The sequence below is a fragment of the Varroa jacobsoni genome, unplaced genomic scaffold (assembly GCF_002532875.2).
Source record: "Varroa jacobsoni isolate VJ856 unplaced genomic scaffold, vjacob_1.0 scaffold_535, whole genome shotgun sequence".
In the NCBI taxonomy this organism is placed as follows: domain Eukaryota; kingdom Metazoa; phylum Arthropoda; class Arachnida; order Mesostigmata; family Varroidae; genus Varroa; species Varroa jacobsoni.
This window is the reverse complement of record NW_019213437.1, coordinates 246773-267015: the sequence shown is the minus strand read 5'-3', so window position 1 is coordinate 267015 and position 20243 is coordinate 246773. Positions and strand designations below refer to the sequence as shown.

The following is a 20243-nucleotide window of genomic DNA, read 5'->3' as shown; positions in this document are numbered from 1 at the left end:
CATATAGCCACGATCCCGGTCAATCTCTGATTAAGACGACACTACAGCTCACCTTTGTCTTCTATTTGAAGTAAGCATTTATGCCGCGTATGAAGATATCAAAGGGCCACGTATAGAATATGATGAAATCTATGAATCCTCATTATAAGTTGAGGGAACCTACCATTGACTGATCCTAGCTATTCTAGATGAGAACAAAAAACGACCATGCGTCATACTAATAAACATCTACTGCCGATACTACTGTTAACTTTATCTTGTTTTCATATTTATCATGTTCTTATGTGGACCCATAAGTCAAACTGGATAATAGGTTATTCATTCCAGGTTATAATTTTGATTTTTCTATACCTCAGTGGACCGTGGTACACTGGAACAGCTCCATATTTCTGATGCGGGTCTAGGTATAACATTGTGATACTTTAGCCGGCTATGTTTGGTCGAAATATATTGCTCTCCGAAATAAAACAGGATTTCTATAAAAGATTTGTTTTTTGGACGGCACAAGCTCAGGTTTTTAAGGAGCTCGATGAAATTGTATCAAAAAATCATATTGATCGTCAAAGTGAATGTAATAGTTTATGGTAATCATCAAATACACGATAGCATAGATGTCACTTTGCTACTAGTTTGTGCATTTTTGTTTTATCTCCTATGGCTGTGTCATAAACGTCATGAAATTACCTGTAAGCTCATATGTCTAGGATAAAGCTTAGAACGTTATATTCAAACCATTTCTTTCATTTAGATAAACAGATAAAACACGAACTAAGTATTAAATAGTCTTGCTAGTGTTTGTCTCGAGTTACCATAAACTAGCCGAAGATCGTACCCATGAAAAGCCCGCAATACAATCATCAGGTAGATTGTCCACTCTTACTATGATCAGCCATCTATTAGTCTCATCTTCTTCCCGCCAACAGTTTAAACGGCCCTTTTCCAGCGGCTGCTGTTAGCCCTCTCTGGTAAAATGCCGGTTACAGAGTCGAGCAATATTTTTATTTTGACCGGCTGGGTAAGCTACTGCTTTCGCCCGCTTGCCTGCCAGTAGGAACAATAGGGGCACCACAGAGCTGCGAGTCGCTGCCCTAGCAGTCGCCATAGACGACACCACCAATCGAGTTCTGTGTGGGTTCTACAGTGCAATCTGATTGCCGCTGGCTCCGTTCGAATTCGAAGTTCGGTGTTGTGATTCTGTGTGCAGGTTGTTCGAACAGCGGGGTGAAACTGTGAACCTCCAAAATGGTAAGTGGACCAATAACAAACCGGCTAATGCTATGCGATAGCTGATGCGACTGTTTCTCGCAGATCTCTACTTTTTGAGCAGGAAAAAATCTTCACTTAGACGGCTAGGAATCGCACTCATTGATGACTTTACCGTCGGGACGTATACACGTCATCGACGTTCTACTCGCAAACACACAGACATATCGGATCCACACCGGTTAATGACAAGGGAGCCGTCATTTTGTGAGGTTTTTGCGAGTACAGTTCTAGCTTGCCGCTATTGCGCCAGCAGTACGACTACCCTCGGTGTATAAGGACAATGCGCGCTAGGCATTTCAAGGAAGCAGTTGCTGGTAGGAAATAATGCCACGTGTGGCATATACAAAAACAAGAGAGAAGATCTGTTATAAAATGAAAGACCATCCGCTACACTTGCTATATCTTTGTGCACCGGTCCATTGAATTATATGTTGGGTATATTTTTATAAAGAACGTACTTCACACCGGATAGGTATCAATTAACTTACACATTGATATAGCACATTGTTAACATGTAAACTGCTTCCGATGTTTTCATTATGCATAACCCTACCAAGGAAATGCATAAGTCTGTATTCCGCAATTTTATATAGAAACATCGTACAAGGTTTTGTATCAAATTCTTTTAAAAGCCTTGGGCGGCAAAACAGGACACAAAATATTATATCCAACAGAACATCATATATGTTTAGATCAACTTGGCTGCTTTTCTGTACACATACACATTGTGTTTGATAAGTTAAATAAATGGCACAGCATTCTGGTATTGGTAAAGTTAGTTTGCGAAAGTTAGTGTATCTTTGATGTGGGCAGTTCCTCTATACCACCTGTTTTGGTCATTGATCCTGTCTGATTTACTGATTGAGTCAAATAATTCTTAAAAACTCCTTTGTACACACCACTTAGATCGGAGGCCAGGTTGATATCAGGCTGAGATACACATTGAGACCATTTTTTAATGAACACGATTGAAAACGCAATAAACAGGTGCGTATTCAACCATTTAACATCGTGTTTGTTGTGACTGTGTATGACTGTGGTACAGTGGGCGCGACCTTGAGATCGTAAAATCTCTAATTAGGCTTAAGATCTCTCTGCAAGCTAATGTTAGTAAGTTGAAGTAATTGGTTTTCATAGTGAATCATGCAAAAGATCACAGGAATTGATTCTAATGCTCAAACTATACAATTTCAGACGACCGTGGTTAACACGGTAGACACCAGCCATGAAGACATGATTGTAAGTATAAAAGCAGTTCATATCGAAGTTCCTCAGCACGGAAATCTACAGGGAAGTGATTCTACTGTAAATGTGGGTCTCAATTGAAACACTGTCGTATTACTATCGTGTTAGCCATAATAAAAGACAGCCATGTCTGAGCAGATCTATTACTTACTTGATAAAAGGTAAAGCATGCTTATCACAATACTGGCATAAACGTAAACTATTGTCTGAAAGTGCCTAATCTTACTCAATAAAAAACAAATGCCTGTGTCAACAAGTAGAAGGGATTCTCGAATTTGTAGACCTCGTTACTTTTCAGCACGACTGTCAGATGGACTTCTTCGGAACTCGTCTAGCAACATGTTCGTCGGATATGAGCGTCAAGGTATTTGATTTGCGTGGAGGAAATCAGAAGCTCGTCGCCGACCTGCGAGGGTAAATACAATATTGAGAAGTAACCTTCTTCGTCTTTGAGCTAAAAGTGTCACGAAATTTCTTAGCTGTCCACACCTACGTTAGTGAGTAGAAATCAGCACTGGAAATATTTGTTTTCTTGCTTCATTTGCTTTTAGATATTACTAGCTAATCAGATTAAAACAATAGGGATAATAAACCTATCAGAGTTACTGCATTCTTTTTGCTTTGGTTTTTTTAAAATATATTTCATCACAAGATCATCGTGATGATTCGCCGTATAGACTAAAAAATATTGTGAAGTGATGCGTGACGTCTGCTTATTAGACTTGAATAGCTATTAACCTTCAGTTTTAAGCTAGAATTTTGGCTGACCGTTTTTGGTACTTTCAATTTCTTATACATTCTAGCCATGAGGGCCCCGTCTGGCAGATTTCCTGGGCCCACCCCATGTTCGGTTCACTTTTGGCGTCATGTTCATACGACAGGCGCGTCATTATTTGGCGTGAGAACGCTGGTCAGTGGACACAATGGCACGAATTTAAGAGTCACGATAGCTCCGTGAACGCAGTACAGTTTGCCCCTTACGAGTGCGGTCTCATGTTCGCGGCAGCCAGCTCCGATGGAAGTGTTTCTATTCTCAGTAGCGGTAATAATGGTGCAACTTGGGACCTCTCTAAAATCACTGGAGCTCATCTCGTAAGTATCAATAGATTATAGCTTACTGCACTCTTCCGTAATAATGTGTAATTGCAATAACGATGATTAGGATAGAAGCGAACATTTTTCACTGCAGGTTTCTCCGTTGTTTAAAACGATTCTAAATAATATATTTGAAATACTGAATACACTGTTCATTTGTTAGGAAACGGCAGTATTTCGGACAGACTGCTTCGCAAAGCTCTTTCCAGGGCAGCAGTTTTTTTGGGGTGACTACCGTGGGTGGGTTAGTGCATTAACATACCTATTGCCTTAAAAGCGCTCTCTGTCCACAAAGGGGCCACTTTATGTTCGTAGACCAATTTTCTATAAAGTAACCGTTTGCTGATTTTGAAATATGTATTTAGATGGGTGTTAACAGTGTCAGCTGGGCGCCTTATGTGGCCCCTTGCTCGTTATTTGATAACGTGGATCACCAGATTGGTGACGCAAATAGCGACCATCAAAATGGCGGAGCACCTGGAAGGCCTTATATGAGGCTAGTTACCGGTGGTAGTGATAACCTCGTAAAAATCTGGAAATACAGGTACGTTTTCCTGGTTATATATATATTGGTTTGTGTTTTTACTGGAGACAGGTATTTTTAATTTTTAAGTAAATAAAGCAGCTCCCTCGTAAAAAGCTATTATATAAATTGTAAAATACAATATGATGTTTCTTGTCACAGATACATATTTTAACATAAGAAAAGCATAGTCCAAAACCGTGTTTCTCGTACAAGCGGCCACATGTTTTTGTTGAATAAAAACTTACTAATCCACAAGGTTACTTTATTAACATATACAAGAGCATCAGCGATAGGTTTGGGTGCACACATTTATCAATTACACTTAACGAAAACACACTGGTGTCCAAAGAGAATTCGGACAGCAGTGCAGTGTTTTTCAAATATTTGTCTTCTGTTCACTTAACTTGTCAGCTTCGAATACCCAGTTCAGCAAAAACAGCGACCGAACCCCATGGGAATTGTACGAGGATATAATGTGTAAATGATGCCATGACTGGTGCTAGATTTAATTGATGGAAACGATCCTTCTTTGGTTCTGAAGTAGCCGACTGGCGTCCGTCCGAGCAGTTTTGTTGAAAGTACAGCCTTTCAGAGAACTTGTTCAGACTGGTGATGTAGCGAATCAATATGTAAATACATTTATGTTGTAGAAAAACGTTATTACGAACTATCCGTCGAAAATAAAATCGTCCCGTTTACAGCTAACTCGTTAACTCATTGTTGCGCAGATAGTTATCGAATCAGCTTCGCACTCTAAGAATCTTGAAAAGGACAAGATTGCTCTCGCTGCACGGAAAATTCGTTAACCGTATCGAGTTAAACCCATCGAGCACATTTTGAAACTCTTGTTCATAACCCTATTTCTTGCTTCTCGGATGCGTTTGGAAGTGTTGCAAGAAGGCTCCGCCTGTTCGCTAGTATTGTTAACTTTAACAGCTTTAACTAATTCGCGGTACACATATGGATACTTGGCGAAAGCCATGTACTTCAGGGTCAAGTGCATTATGGTGATATTCACAGCTAACCCAGACAGTATAACGGAGCGTCGATGACCGATTCTATGTCCATGAACAATCGACGAAATAGGCGTGATACGCTAAGAGATTGGAATATGACGATGCTGAGGGTGTGCCCATCCTTCTTCGCTGAAACAGCAGAACTATCGACGTAATAAAAGCCAAAGAAAAGAACGCCCCAACGGCATCGTTCGATACAGTCTGAGCATTTAGCTGACTGGTCGAAAAGCGTCGTTCGGTATTACTCACAAGGACAAGATTTTTTAGTTCGATGTTCATACAAACTATTTGTTTGTTATTATATTGGGAACAGTGCTAAGTCACTGCATTACCGATCTAAATAAGCCATTCTATTGATAACCAACGCGGCTTCTTCAAGTACTGCTGAGCCCGCTATAGAAGCCCGTCTCGAAGTTGAATGACGAGTTGAAATGTTGCGAGAGTATTTTGAGTAGCTTGATGCCGTATGGTAGGAATTGCTCGTCGCACACGTCGTGATCTGCGTGTAATCCGAGGACCCACCCGACAATGAGCTGTCGAGTTGCTTTGTACAGCTTTAACAGAAAAGCGGATATGGATAAAACGTCCGCTATGCCGCATCGCTAACATGTTTGGCCGAAGCCTATCGTCACATTAGTGATTTCGGGTGGCTTTGGTAAATTTATTTTGAATGTCTTCCACCTGTAGTTGACTGCCGCACATTTAGCCTACTCACGGAGAAAAAAGGAAAGCGGCTTTTGCATGCTGTTAAGGTAGAGAAGATCGCCCACAAAGATCACTTCACTCTGGCCGGAATTTCGGTTTAGGCTTCGCGATTCATTGTTTTTACTTACATAGTTCAAATGCGGGCCGACAGCTTTCGTACAATAAATTGGTGCTGTCGAAACACGTGGTACATGACGAAATTGCTCAGAAGATTGTGGAGCGTTGTTATTAGTATATGTAACAGATCCACGTGAGTTTAGAAAATCAATTCAGTCAAATCAACGTCAGAGCAAGAATCAATTGAAGGGGTTCTAGCATGATCAAGCAATGATGAGCTCCTACACAAAAACCCTTGCTTAAAAAAACTAGAATAAAGGAGAATCTTAACGTAAAAAACTCTAGTTCGTTCATGTCGTGACGGTCAATACCGTAAATTGTTTTGTTATCGCTACGTTCATTTCACGTTATGAATCCTCCTAGAGCTAATTAACGGTAGGCCCTTGTGGTACAAGAATGTAGTATTATTTAGCTAGCAATGCTTCGCAGTAGAGACTTCTTGTGGAGTCGGTACATGTTTTAGAAAGCATATGCAGAATATTATACGGGAGCTCTTTTGCTATATGTGTTTCCTTAAAATATAGAAATAATTGTGGTGCCTGCTTTTACTTTGCGCTAACGTGTTTTTTTTCGTCGGCGTACGTAGTGTGAAATCCATTAGGGGGTGAAAATCATGTATTGCGTAGGGACCAAGTTAAATCGAAAAAATAATAAAACTATGCTGAAAGGATTTAATTTTTTATCGGAATGTTTGGCTGACAAAATGGCTGATCATCATCAATTAAATGAGAAACATTACTGCTGTGCTGAAATATGTATGTAAGAAAAAAATTCACTAACGATGGTCCTTTTATTTAAATGCAAAACAGTATACGTACACGAAACACGTTCGCTTATTTTCTTCGCGTATATACAATGCTTTTGTGTTTGTTGATTTGCATAGCGAGGACCAGTCTTCCTGGGTTGAGGAACAGAGTCTGGAAGCCCATCAAGACTGGGTACGCGATGTTGCCTGGTGTCCATCAGCAGCTTTCTCCAACTGTTCTATGATTGCCTCCTGTTCGCAGGACCGCACAGTTATCATTTGGACTTCCAATGACGGGAATAAAACTTGGAAGGGACAGGTGTGTTACATTTAAGTTTAGAAAGAGGTTATTAGGGAAAAAATTGAAAAGCCATGTCTATTGACTTCGATTGACATTTTATGGTGTCACGTCCTAATAATTACAGTGCTATATATCGATATTCTAAAGAGCAACTGTGAGACATACGTATGAGTAAAATGCCCTTTTTTTTTCTCTCTTTGTATATTTAATCGAATTATAACATTTGCTCATATTTATTTTTATTTATATAGTATTTAGAAGTAGTATGATTGAGTATATTCTTATGAAATGATGGCAACGTTCTTCAGGTACTGAATACATTCGACGACGTCATTTGGCACGTAAGCTGGTCACTGAATGGCGATATGCTGGCAGTGTCTGGTGGAGACAACAAGATTACCCTTTGGAAGTGCTCGCCTGATCACAGGTAATATAAAAATATAATACATCGCCACTAATTGCAACGACGCCTATATATTTACTCTAAAGCCCGAATTATGTAAACTGGAAAATCTTTCAATTGTAATGGTTGCAAGATGCACCTAAAGGGCATAGCAAGGATTGCGGTTACACGTTGGACAGACTATACTCTTACTACAAAGAGAAATTTAGGTTTTTTTTTTGCTTGCTTTTTTTGCTTCTTCTATTTGCTTTTTCAATGCCAGGACTTTTTAAGTAGACAAAATAACTTAACAAGCTTTTTGTAGTTCAGGGACTTTGTAGTAGGAAGAACTCTCTTGAATATTTCTGACTCATCTCTATTAAATTATAATTACACCGAACAAGCGTATGTTTGCTTCTATCAGCTCCAACAACAGAACATTTTTTATCCATCCCGACGTTTCTATGCTCATGCGTGTCTGTTGTTTGCCATTGCTCCGCAGGTGGATTTGTATTTCGGAAGATGGTGGAAGAAAGATTCGCGGACAAACACCCCATCCTGCCGATCGTACTCTTTAAGTAATAACAGGCTTTGCACAATATTAATGATAGTACGAAAAGTGGTTTGTGATTGAGTAATTTTCAGTGGATAGGTACGAAGTTTGCGAACGAAAGGCACCGTATGCGTAGCTAATGCTTTTCGGGACGAGGGGGCAGAGAGAAATATAAATTCTTACAATAGAGGAGTGTAAAAAACAGATATGAGTGCTGTTAAGCACTTAGCTGATATTCCAAACACTGTGGCACACTCGAACAGTTTGCGAAGTATATTGAACTAATAATAAAGATAATAATAATACAACAGTAATAAACTATTATTATAACAATACACGTTGCATTCGCAGTGTACTCACTAAGAAAAAAAAAAGAATAGATGGCTTAGTAACTAGTTGCCATTACTCGTATAACAGGCCGAAAAGCAAACTTGATAGTGCAGAGGAAAACTGCACAAGAAACGTAACGAAAACTGTTTAGGTTGTCTAATATGTTCAAAGGCGGGAGCCCTAAGTAACTGATGCAGCAGAATCAACCTAAATTGCGATTGCCGGAAACGATTGAGCAGTAAAGAACAAGTTTTTAAGATTCGGAGTACTAGTTATAATATGAATTTTAGTGTTAATATTAGACTATTCAAAATCAATACTTGATGGGGGTACGTGATCAAAGAAAACATCTTACATGTCTGCCGCTTTGTTTTGAGTTCCTTAAGATGAGCTTAAAAAATGCTTTAATAATATTTATGACTAAGTTACTCATACCAATTTTTTACTGCGAGCAAAGATATCATAAAGTTTGAGCCATAAGTCGTTTTGTAAATGCATATTAGCCCCAGTAGGTAGCCCTCGAAAAAGAAAACAATTTTCATATTCGACTAACACATGTATACACTGCAATAGGTGGGGACCGACGCTGAGAAAAACCCAGAAGTGATAAGTACGAAATAAGCATGTAGTAGGCGTTATGTATTTGCAGTGCTAGTATATCATGGTTTGGTACAAACGCTGTATTTGTAACAAGCGTGTTCACAAGGAGCAAAAAAGAGTTCGAAAGATTTGCCTAAAAATAACTGAAAATTGACAGCAGTTATTGCAGTCGTCCGGCAATAAGGCCACGATCTTTGCTAATCTACATTGCCTTTTCTTGCTGTGTGCCCGGCGCGCTGATCGAAGCACCTATACTTAAGATGTTTTTCAAAGATGACGCGGGATAATAGATCCGTGCATGGACACTATCGAGGCATTCATAAAATTGTCATTTCCGCCTAAGCAATTTATAACAACATTATTAAAAACGTAAACATCGCCTTCACGCTATAAACATTACCTCGTTAAGGTGAGATAAGGGTCTGGACTAATTCGTTTCTAAGCCAGAAAGAAGTAACCTCGTTTTTATGTAACATAACAAGATTTGTGCGGTATTTAATTAGAGACGGTCGTCCAGTTCAGTATTCGAAAATCTCGAGTACGGGTTAGACCCTAGATGATGTGCAGCAGTATGGCCTAAGTCATAGGGCGGTGTTAACGGAACGTGCGGCTGATGTGAATTGGTCTGGTCGTCAATACTTTTATAGGAATTTGTTCATGTGCAAGTTGACATACAGGAATTACAGAATCTTGTTGTTTCAATGACAGTTGTTTGTTGGGTTTAGCAGTCGTGTTCTTTGTGTTAGAACAGTATTCCGATTAAGAGTACATTGTGTAAATGTACGTATTATGAAATTGTTAAATCGGGCTTCGCTTTTGTTATCTCTGAGTGATTCAGCTTTGCTGCAACAGAGCTCGTGGCAATTTAGGTTATTGCAACGCCTGCTACGAAGACCGAGCGTACGATCTAGATTAAACAAACACATTAAAATAGGACCGGCAGTTATATTTAGTGATGAAGAAGCTTGCAGAAGATATGACGTTAACGGCAGAAAAAAAACCACGACTATAGTGCAGCTCTTATTCGAATCTCATCAAATGGTTTAGCGATTTACTGCCATGCCCCGCCAAACTTTTAATTTTACACGGACCATTCAGTAAAATTTCACGATATCTAATCAGAACGCGATCTGCCGTATGGACTAGCTTTTGTATTTCTTATTTAGATTTAAAATACACCGGAAGGCTGCGCGTAAGTTCTGTTAAACGACGCAACTACATAACATCTACGTGCGGCAAAGCACTAAATTCATTCACTCTTGAGGCCAGTTTGTCTGCCGTTGAACCAGTAAATCTGTACGATAACTGCAACAGGTTTTTTGCTCGTTTTCTTAACGACCGATGTAGATTTCGTTAATACAGTCAGCAGCACGTACTGAATCGCTGCGTAGTCCCGAAGTACTTTGGCTACTGGACTCGGTCAGCATCTGTGTGGCGGTAATGACGCTGCGTGCCTTTATTGTTTGACTCATAAGTACATTTTTATCAGTACTCTCGCTGTACTAATAGCGACGCAAGACTAGCGTTGATCAATAATCGATGTTTGCTGTTTGGCCGTACAAATAACCGATAAGCAAATCACGGTTAACATCCTCTGGATACGATTGCACTATATTTCTACCAGCGTTAACTCGGGTGTGGAGTGACGAGGAATATTTTGATGGGATATTTGCTAGCTTAAAACAAACTGAAAATAATGACAAATCGATGAGCAAAAGAAACATATTGTTATACGAAATACTCACCGCTAAATCAACGAACGTCGGCGAAATTCCAACAAATAGAAAGTTGATGGTGTATATGGATAGAATTCCGCATAACGTCTAAGTCAAGAAAGCTTCATAAGCACAGTTGCTGCCCTGAACAGAATCTACAAGGAGATGCTGTTTTACGGCGGTTGTGTGTATGAGCGGGACTTCTCACGACACTTCACTGAAAGTAGCCATGTAATGAAATGTCAGCGCGCCTGAATCATCAACTGCCTTTCTTGGCATACATATGGTTAATCTAATTTTGTTATAGCTTCATTTGTCCAAGAGATTAGCATATTTCGATGTCTGCGCTAAAAAGATCACAACATTTCTCTGGCTAAACTTTTCACTCTCTCTTTTTGATCTCTCAGCTCCAGTAGCTCCCTCTGTAAGCCTTCCGCACGTGTTGCCTTGAAGATCATACCGAATGAACTGTATAAAAAAAAATAAATACACTACATATAAAGAGGGAAGAGTACATTTAAGGAGCGTAATGATATTCAGACTTATCATCTATCGCACGGTTATTATATCACTGTGCGATAGATTAATATTAGGAACTGAAATAATCGAAAATTCTTTGTTCCTTTTTTTAGAATCGAACTTAATACTCCATGTTTATGTGTACAACGTTCTATGCGATCTCCGTAGCAGAACTCTAATTAAAGGAACTTTTCTTAAAATATAGAAGTAACACGTCTTATGTTATAAAGTGGTTCATTGAACAAAGAAGCGACTGAATTGTATTTTTCTCGACAAAGAATACGTTTCTAGATCTTGAAAAACATGTTTAGTTGTTCTAACAATAAGATTAATTATCCTGCGCTTATTTGTCTTATAATAAATGATAAAAAAAAGTTTTTCTCCGTGTAAGCAGTAGCAGTCTTTCCTGACCGGTTACGCTGCTTAGTGTGCGTATGTATGCAGAATATAGATTCATTTGTATTTATTTAGTTAATAAACTGTGGATATTACATACGCACGAGGTGAAATCATCAGTATATAACCAGAATTACACAATGCAGCGCACAGAGTTTAGTGACGCGTCCTTCATACAGCATGTAATGTATAACAAGAAGTTATAATTTCTTATCCATTGTAAGCATTAAATGTGTTCCAGCATCAAACATGCAGATCGAGGGACTCCGAGCGCGATTGCACCATTACTGGTCATTCATTATTTTTTTCCTGAATAAATAAAGTTGTGTGTGAGTTAGATAAAGCGAAAGTCGGGGTTTACAACCCTACATAACACATTAAACTAGACAGAAACTATTCGTTAACGTAAGTGTGCTTTTTAAATCTATCAATTGTCGTTTTGTTACGGTTAAGATTCAGAGATAAGTGCGTGTAAGTCTCGATCATTCAGTCTAGATTCTTCAGTTGATCATATACTGTCCATGTTTTTCATAGTTTTCATTAGACGGTGGTACGATTTAACGAACTAATGCTTTTCCCAGCTTAGTGTCCACTGTAGTGTACACCTGTAGTAATACACTGTAGTATATTGTTCTAACCGTCCTACTGTCCTAACCCGTTATCCTGACCTATTTTTGCCTTACCTTATTCTACGTTGCGTACATCTTTGAGAATAATGTCTCTGTGACGTCGATTACCTGTGTCTTCTGCTGTTTCACTTTGCCCAGTAGCTTGACGTCTTTTTCTGTCTGTTCGACGCTGATCATTCGTTTTTTCGGCGGCTTTTATTTCTTTTCTCTTTTCGTGTCTCGATCCTTCTCGGCCGCTGTTTTGATCACGACCTTTTCGGCATGATACGCTTAGTTATTAGACCATATTATTTGGTCTTGGTGGTATATGATGGTCACAAAATCTGATAGTTTCTTCCACAATATACCTTGAACACGGTTTGTCTTATAACATACATTGAACCCATTCATCTATGCAAGACGATTTTCACATTTACATTTCTGCACCATACATCATGTACCAGTGCGGACGACGCTGGTGGCTGCTTTAGCATTTCTAAACGTTGGTACGGCGCTGTTCCCAAACGTGCAAACTGAAGAGGAAATTACTGATCGTTCTTTACGTTCTCATCAGCCAAATTAACATTACGCTCTATAATTAAAACCAAACTTCGTGCTCTAAACGCAAGATTTCCTAATCAGCTTCGTATTTCACGTAGATTTTTTTACTATGAAACCATGGCGATCAAAAGATCGGCCCAGTCCATGTCTTCTGACGGATTGTCAACGGTCGGCCAAATCCAAAGGCTCCGCTATTTGGTAAAGTAAAGAGATAAGACAGATTAATACAATCGATTCGAGTTGTCTTGCATTATTATATTATGCTTTTTTTTCCTTTAATGTACATACCCTAAGGCTCACTGATGGCATAAATTAGCCATGTGCAACAAGTTGGTTTTCAACTTCCTAACTCGGTACAACAACATAATGTTCAAAGTACATAAAGTTACTTCATAAAATACCATAACCAGCAACAGGGAGCAATTTGGCAATTTCCCTTACGTAGCCATTTAAAAGGCCGAAAACGATTCGTAATGCAAATAAACGTTAATTGTTTTGTTATAGAATTATTGAAGACAACATAAAGTAATTATACAACATTCGATTTTTCTATTCGTTTGTTCACGTTGACTTGTAGTCATCCTCGTTTCCATGAAAAAATGATTAGGACAGTGATTAAGCTGGACTTTTCTGCAAATCCCAGAACCCTGGCATAATTTTTTTTACTTAGTTGATGAGGATTTTGCAAGCAAGCAATGTGGAACACTTCGCAGAGAGTAGCCGGGCCGGGCTGATCATTGATACCTGTGGGGTAAAGTATAATCGCAACCAAAGTATTATTATCGTTATTCGTTAATTAAACGGGCATTAACATAAATAGTATCTTTAAGTGGAATGACGATAATTATACGAATTAAGATTATGAATATTAATTGTACCCTAAGGAGTTCCACCTTGAAGGAAGGCCAAAGCTTTCGCTAAGCTCGCCCCTGTTCCTTTTAAGCAGGTCTCGTTTACCTAAGGTCTCAGGTTTACGACATTAATACTGCTCTGTTTTGCAATCTCATATCTAGAATGTGCGATAGAAGTCTTCTCGACAAAAAGTTTTATATCCAGTTGTTCGATCCAACCGTAAAACTTTACCTAGGTTTGCAATGGAGAGAGCTTTTAGAGACGCATAGACTATAATATCATCAACCTGGATGTTTATGTATATCGATGGGCCTAACAGGTTTAAATAGCGCCCGGAGGACATTTTGACGTGTTAATAACTCGTACTGCTCGTTCCAGCGGATTCGCAAAATTTTATATTGGAGTTTTCTGATTTCTATAAGACCGCCATCGCAAAAGTACGCGGCAAAAGTTTGCGCGGCTACTTTATGAGCGACTCGACCCAAACTTACCCTTTCATTGATCGTGAAGATTAATCATTAGCACACCAAAAACTAACAGTACCTACGAGCCGATTTTCTTACAGCTGTGCTCATATGAGTAGTACTTCTTGTTGGCGTTCCGAGATGTTTCTAAAAATTGTCCCACAATAAATCGGAAATGCCCGTCGACGAAGCGAAGACTGAACACAACCTGATGTAGCTTGAATCTTATGAAAGCCATATTTTACACACGTTTGGTCCATTTCGTGTCGTTGAAGCCCTATTTCTGCTAGAAATGGTATAAACGGCTTCGTTCCCACCTGAAACCATCCGTAACAACGAATGTTCTCCTATCCGATTTCGCTATTTGCTATTAATTTGTTTGTATTTTTTACAATTAATAACGGTATCGAAGTAACAAAGTTGCCCCTTGTATAATAGGGCGTATGATTTTTATTCGCTCCTCTATTTTATTGCCTGTCCTCAACAAATCTTAACTGTTTATATTCCGTCTATATTCATTGGTATACAATCCGATACTAGTGAAAAAAAGACAACACAAGCTTCTTCGCGTTCTCTTTACTTTATTAAATCGCTGTACATTTGACTGCTATACTCATATTGTTTCCGATATTTTTCTATTGTAGTCAAACAACATTATTCTGCTCGAGCTGGCATCCCTAGAGTCCGAGAATGTGCCTACGTGTGCCTAATATGACAAGGAACTTTTCTAAATATAGAAAGATGTTTAATGAACTTGCGGAATTGGTTTATGCCGGAATTCATCTAACAAAACGATTTGCAGTCTACTTGTTTTTTCGCATATAGTTTTTCCAGTGGAACCAAGATGATCGTTTACAAACACTAACTATTCATATATCATTTCTATATATTAGCTTTCCTTCGGAAATAAGCCAGGAAAAGTAGACGTTTGCTCACCCATTTGTTTGACATTTCGTTTCGAGCGCTTACCATCGTATAGGCCTGGTACCTGGTAAGTGTCACCTTGTTTGTGTGACTATTGCACGGCGACGGGTTAAGCCATTGACTAGAGTCTAGCGCTATTATACGCACTTGTGGAACCTTATCTACCCAAGCATCTATCTGTTTCGAAAGTTTTCTGTTTACGTATCTCTCAGAGTCGGTCGCACAGTACGTTTTTATTTATTAAAAAAATCACAATTTTTCCTGGATAAACTTTATATAATAAATATTCCGATTAGTACTGAAGTACAGTTAGTACAATAGTTACAGTGTAGTTATATTAATAATGTACTCCATTTGTATATTATCTCTTTATCTCGACTGATACTAATTGCGTACTTAAATATTTCTTAGCACATATACACGTACATACAAATATATAAATGACATCTTCGTGCGTATATGTGTTAGTATAATACTGGGCGTTATTAGGAACTGTATAGTGGTAATGTTCGCTCTGATTTGGCTAGTGGATACAACGTAAGGTACTTGTATGGCACGCCATCGCTATTACATCATGTTACAACGTACGCAATGGTATGTGAAGAGTTGTATTAGTAGATAATAAGATCAGTCAGCTAAAACGTATGCTAATTTCCGGTCTTCTTTCGTAGAAACAAAAATCATCTGTGCATGCATCGTGTGTTGCTTCTAGGTTGAATTTCGTCCTTAGATAGCTAAAAACAAAAGTCACATGTCAAGTGATTTCGGTATGAGGCCGGTTTCTTCAACCAGCAGGGTACCCCGTTTGCTGAGCTCTTCAAAAACATCGAGGACGTGCTTTGAACGCTGCTTACAAGTCATATCTTTGTATCCTTCTGTGTTAAACAGCGCAATTAGGTTTTCCGTCTCAAAGAACGAATAGCGCTTGCCGGGCGCACTTGATGCATGAAGTACGCATAGAGCGGTTTTATGGAAACGTTCCGTTTGATTGATGATTGACCGAATGTTCTCGAGCTGCGAAAGAAGCGTTGCGAGCCCATTGTCAGGGCCCATTTTCTCAAGATGTACACGATCGACTTTCTCAACAAACTGATGAGCAACGTTTATGTAGAAGTAGATATTTGGGATGCATGTATTTGGAGCAATATTGTCACATCGATCGAGCAAAGCGGTAACCTCTTGACGTAGTTTCGTCTCAAACAACAACGCGAGCTCTGTATTGTTTTGGCGTAATGCAAGCCACACCGACTTGAGTTGAGTTACAGGTGGAGACATAAGACCCATCATTATACACTGAAACCCAAAGAGGTCACCAAGGGCCGTTTTGACTTCCAAAGCAACCTGGATCCACTTCGTCAACATTGCCAGGGCGAGGTCAGCCTCATCGGAGAGCACCAACGAAGCTATCACCAATAGTTTGAGGTAGTGTGCTCGTTCGACAAGCGAAGTCCGCAATGTATCTCCCTGAGGCAAACTGAGTATTTCTAGTCCACTCATTACACCTAGACCAAGGTCACTTTCGTTACCGTTGCCTGTTTGGTCCAACTTCAGCAGACGGATGTTGACAACAGTGAGAGCTCGGGACAAAACTCGTACCCCGGTGTCTCGAATTTCCGTTTGAACGTTGCGAAGTGCGGCCTCATTGATACCACTGTTACTAAACTCCACTCCAGTAAAGTCAAGCTGTCCTAATTGTGGATTCACTGGACGAAACTTATATTTATAGTACTCCTTTCGTAGGGATCGGCGTTCCTCGTTGCGTGCATTGCAGTAAACCTTTTCCGGCTTTGGAGGCGGAGGTGCTTCTGCGTTGAGTCCTAAACTTACGGTTCGTACGACTGGCCGTGATATAAGCGCTCCTGATCTTTGTGTGATCGGTTGCTTATTTCCGACGTAAAATGTTACGAGATCAGCAATCGTGTCAAAAAGGTCATCCTCCAGTTGATATTGAACCCTTTCATAAAGAGTGTTGGGGAGGATATAGACACGATTAATAATAAAGTGCAATCGTCCACCAGCATGCTGACACGACAGGACAAAGTCATTCGGCTGTGAGAGGCAGTCCCTTACTAGAAAATGGCCGTCTTCCTGGAGTAAGGACTCCGCAGCCGCTCTACCAATTGGCCCATGATACCAACCGTGGCTTCGGAGGTCCGACGACGGAAGTCGCAGTTCCTCCTCCAAGCTCATCTGCATCGCTGTCAAAGCAGATTTCAAGGAGTAACATAGAGTCGAGGTTAGTTTAAAACTTCCGTTGGTAAAATGAGATAGGACATGAAAAAGACAAATGAAGGAGTGGTAAGTAGCAGGCGGAATCAAAAATAAACGCGGCTTAATTGTTTGACTGCGCGACTCATGAATGAAACGTTCCACGAGCGGAATTGTAAAAAGAGCAGCAAAACTCGGTTTTGAAGTTCTCAGCATCTGAACTTAGTTTGATGAATTTTTGTTGATATGTAACAGGTTTTAAAAAAATGGGTAATCAAATAAGATGTCAGTTCTTTACTTACAAAAAAAGTTAATTTTCAAAAATTGTTGAGACTTGCTCAAACTATAGAATGTCTACATACACAAAATCAGACCGGTTTTCCTCTCTTTTTTAAAAAAAATATTAATATCTTTAAAGGTATATAGTTTCAAGCTGCCCGGTTATCACAATGCGAACCACTATTAAAACAATTTGTTTATTTCCACAAGATTTCATACGTATTGAACAGGTCAAAAGATTCCATAATCTAGGCATGAATCAGAAAATTTCCGTCTAGGCCCACTGGATATATATGGCGGTAAAAGAAAGACAGCTCAAGTGTTTACACAATACAATAAAATATATTTAGAAAAAAAAAAAAAGTGAAAACATGAATTTAGTATATTGAAAAAAAATTCATAACAGTGGAAATTTGTTTAGCTAAAATTTTTTCGATGAAAACGCCCGCGAAAGTTTAAAAGTCGCAAAGATGCGTTGGTTTTAGATGTTTACTTTTAAATAGCTCGACGCACGAAGAATCAATTACGACACAAAAGAATAAATATGCTTGAACCTCACAGACGGATATGGTTCAGAAAGGCCAGTAAACTATAGCTTTCATTAATGAATAAATAAATATTGTATCACGAAAAAATTTACCTATGGAGCTTTTATAAAGTATATGAGGTGAAAAACTGTTAGAACTGCTGAAAAGGATACCATAGTTAATCAGCTAAGTATACAATATCCTATTCAGTCTATATATCAAAGGTAATAAAGCGATAATTCAGACGTTGAAAATAATCTGCAGGTGTCCGAATATATCAAAGTTTCGAATAACTAACAAAAGTTCTTTAATAAACACCCCCTTGTCACAAATCAAAAACAACTACCTACCTGTCTTTTAATTAAGAAACTAATTATAATGATTCAATGCGCCTAACATTCGCAAAACAATAGAAACATTTGTATCTATTGTTTTGAACAATATATACATAATATTGATGGGATTACCTATTTATCAACTATATAAACACTAATGTATGTATTAACTATTGCGTACAATATGCTCGTAATCCGCTGTAATCGGATAATTAAGGTCAACGTGTGAAATGTAAGCCACCTATCTGGCGCAATAGATGTAGGCATCAAACGTATATAATAAACATGCAATTTATGTTGATCTTCTTCATTTTACAATTCACTTTTTTTAATAGGACCTACTATTACAACCTATTCCTTTGAAGTTAGCCAGCTAAGTTTAGCTCATTTAATTCTCTGAATATGCGTCAAAGTTTACCCTTAATGATTCTTTATTGTGACAAGAGACAGTCAAACATCACGCTATTGGAATATTTGAGCGTTTTTACCGTTGAAGACTAAAGTTTTCTACGTGACAATGTTATGCCTTAATTACAATTTAAAAGAAAACGTGACTGCTTGCGTGACACCGTTCAGTCTAGAGCGGTTCCGCTACACTCCACATGCAGCCGCGAACAGCGGGTAATAACTAGCGAAGATTTGTTAATTAACAGCATGACAAAAGCGCGCACAACGACCTTTCACCACAAATTTTTCATATCATTTACAAAGTGTCCTTGTAAAGTATCAACTACCAACAAAATTACCACCGAGCTCTAACGGCCAAAGATCGATTTTTCTCAGTTCACATACGTAGCCACGAGCTCTTGCAGTAACTCCAATCACTAAACGGGATACTATCACCAATCAGTGGTCATTTGCTCGCCTTTATTGATTGTTCCGCCGTTGCGTGTGGCTGATGACTCACGGGGAACTGGCTCCCCAATATTTCGGGGGTGCTCTCTCGTGCAGCTGTTGTTGCTGTGACGGCCAAGCAAAATTTCAGTGATGCCGGCCCCCGCCAACGCCGAACTCGTATCTACCACGCACTCTTTTCTATACTACTTACTGGTTACGTGAATGTCAGGTCCACATGATTGTTCCTCTCGCAAAATTGCTTTTTCACAGTAGACGAAAAGTTCCTCTTACGATGAAGAGCAGCTTTTTGCTGTTGTCGTTTGATACTCCGGACGCACAGCCTCGTTTGTGGGTGGCTCTGATCGAAGGGTGCTTCCCTTCGAGCTCCAAAACTACTCACCGCCTCTCTCACATTGGCTGCAAGTGGGAACGGCAGCGACTAATGCTGTCTGCCCCCCTGCTGTCACCACAATCAGCAGTGTTTGTGGCTACAATGAGCCTTCCTGCTGTCAAACATACAGAGGTGCGCGATACCACAGAAAATGTAAGGAGAGGAGCTCCTTCCTCTTTGCCGATGATGATCTTGCTGGCTTTCTATGGACCGCTGATACTCCGGGCCCTCGGACAGATCCTAAAAGAGATGCTGTTTACTAAATACACGCGTTTGTTATCATTAACAATGCGCGCAGTAGGTGCCTGTATAAATGAATCGTTTTCAACTAATATTAGGAAAATCAAAAGAGACACCTAGGATAGGGCCTTATTATCGTCGAAATAATAATGAAGCAGCACATTTACAGGCTAAAACTAACTGTGTACTAACAATGACCGTTTTATGCAAGTTTACTCACATTATGCAGTTGCTCGTAGTCATAGACATTCGTTTGATTGTCAACGCTTATAATGTGGTTTGACAGGATCGTTCGACTATGCTAACTAATGATACACTGATACATTTAAAAATAAAGCTTTTTGTATTCGGGTTCTTGTACGAATTCTATCTTTTACCGTTCCTGCATGTGATTACTTGTGATCTGCTGTCTGGCACGATTTAAAAGTTGGCTAACCTAAGCCGGCTTGACGAGTTCCACATTTATATTTTGGTTATAATGAGCGATACGTTTAATGTTTTTGTTT

At 39.2% G+C, this 20243-nt stretch overlaps 2 protein-coding genes and 1 long non-coding RNA gene across 3 annotated transcripts; 1 reads left to right on the top strand and 2 right to left on the bottom strand.

Annotated features, from left to right (window-relative positions):
- Nucleotides 1–1032: 1032 nt before the first annotated feature.
- Sec13 (nuclear pore and COPII coat complex component secretory 13) lies at nt 1033–8295 on the top strand. Its single transcript, XM_022834563.2, has 8 exons — nt 1033–1245; nt 2461–2505; nt 2810–2925; nt 3315–3603; nt 3972–4150; nt 6854–7034; nt 7325–7443; nt 7901–8295. Exons 1-8 carry the CDS (start codon nt 1243–1245, stop codon nt 7974–7976), a joined length of 1008 nt encoding a protein of 335 aa, XP_022690298.1. The 5' UTR covers nt 1033–1242; the 3' UTR covers nt 7977–8295.
- Nucleotides 8296–8441: 146 nt separating this feature from the next.
- LOC147753370 (uncharacterized) lies at nt 8442–19698 on the bottom strand. Its single transcript, XR_015311405.1, has 4 exons — nt 19318–19698; nt 14024–14313; nt 12195–13424; nt 8442–11820 (listed from the first exon to the last, which is right to left on the bottom strand). It is a non-coding gene; the product is annotated as an uncharacterized LOC147753370 (long non-coding RNA).
- LOC111261236 (breast cancer anti-estrogen resistance protein 3) lies at nt 14558–19297 on the bottom strand. The gene is made up of 2 exons (XM_022834561.2): nt 19135–19297; nt 14558–17118 (listed from the first exon to the last, which is right to left on the bottom strand). Exon 2 carries the CDS (start codon nt 17114–17116, stop codon nt 15668–15670), a length of 1449 nt encoding a protein of 482 aa, XP_022690296.1. The 5' UTR covers nt 17117–17118; nt 19135–19297; the 3' UTR covers nt 14558–15667.
- Nucleotides 19699–20243: the final 545 nt, after the last annotated feature.

Excerpts from the sequence above, each read along its gene's own strand:
- Sec13 (XM_022834563.2), top strand. Across the intron at positions 2,926-3,314 it reads CTCGTCGCCGACCTGCGAGG|CCATGAGGGCCCCGTCTGGC; the intron begins GTAAATACAATA and ends TATACATTCTAG. Across the intron at positions 3,604-3,971 it reads AAATCACTGGAGCTCATCTC|ATGGGTGTTAACAGTGTCAG; the intron begins GTAAGTATCAAT and ends ATATGTATTTAG.
- LOC111261236 (XM_022834561.2), bottom strand. The coding sequence starts at position 17,116 with ATGCAGATGAGCTTGGAGGAGGAACTGCGACTTCCGTCGTCGGACCTC.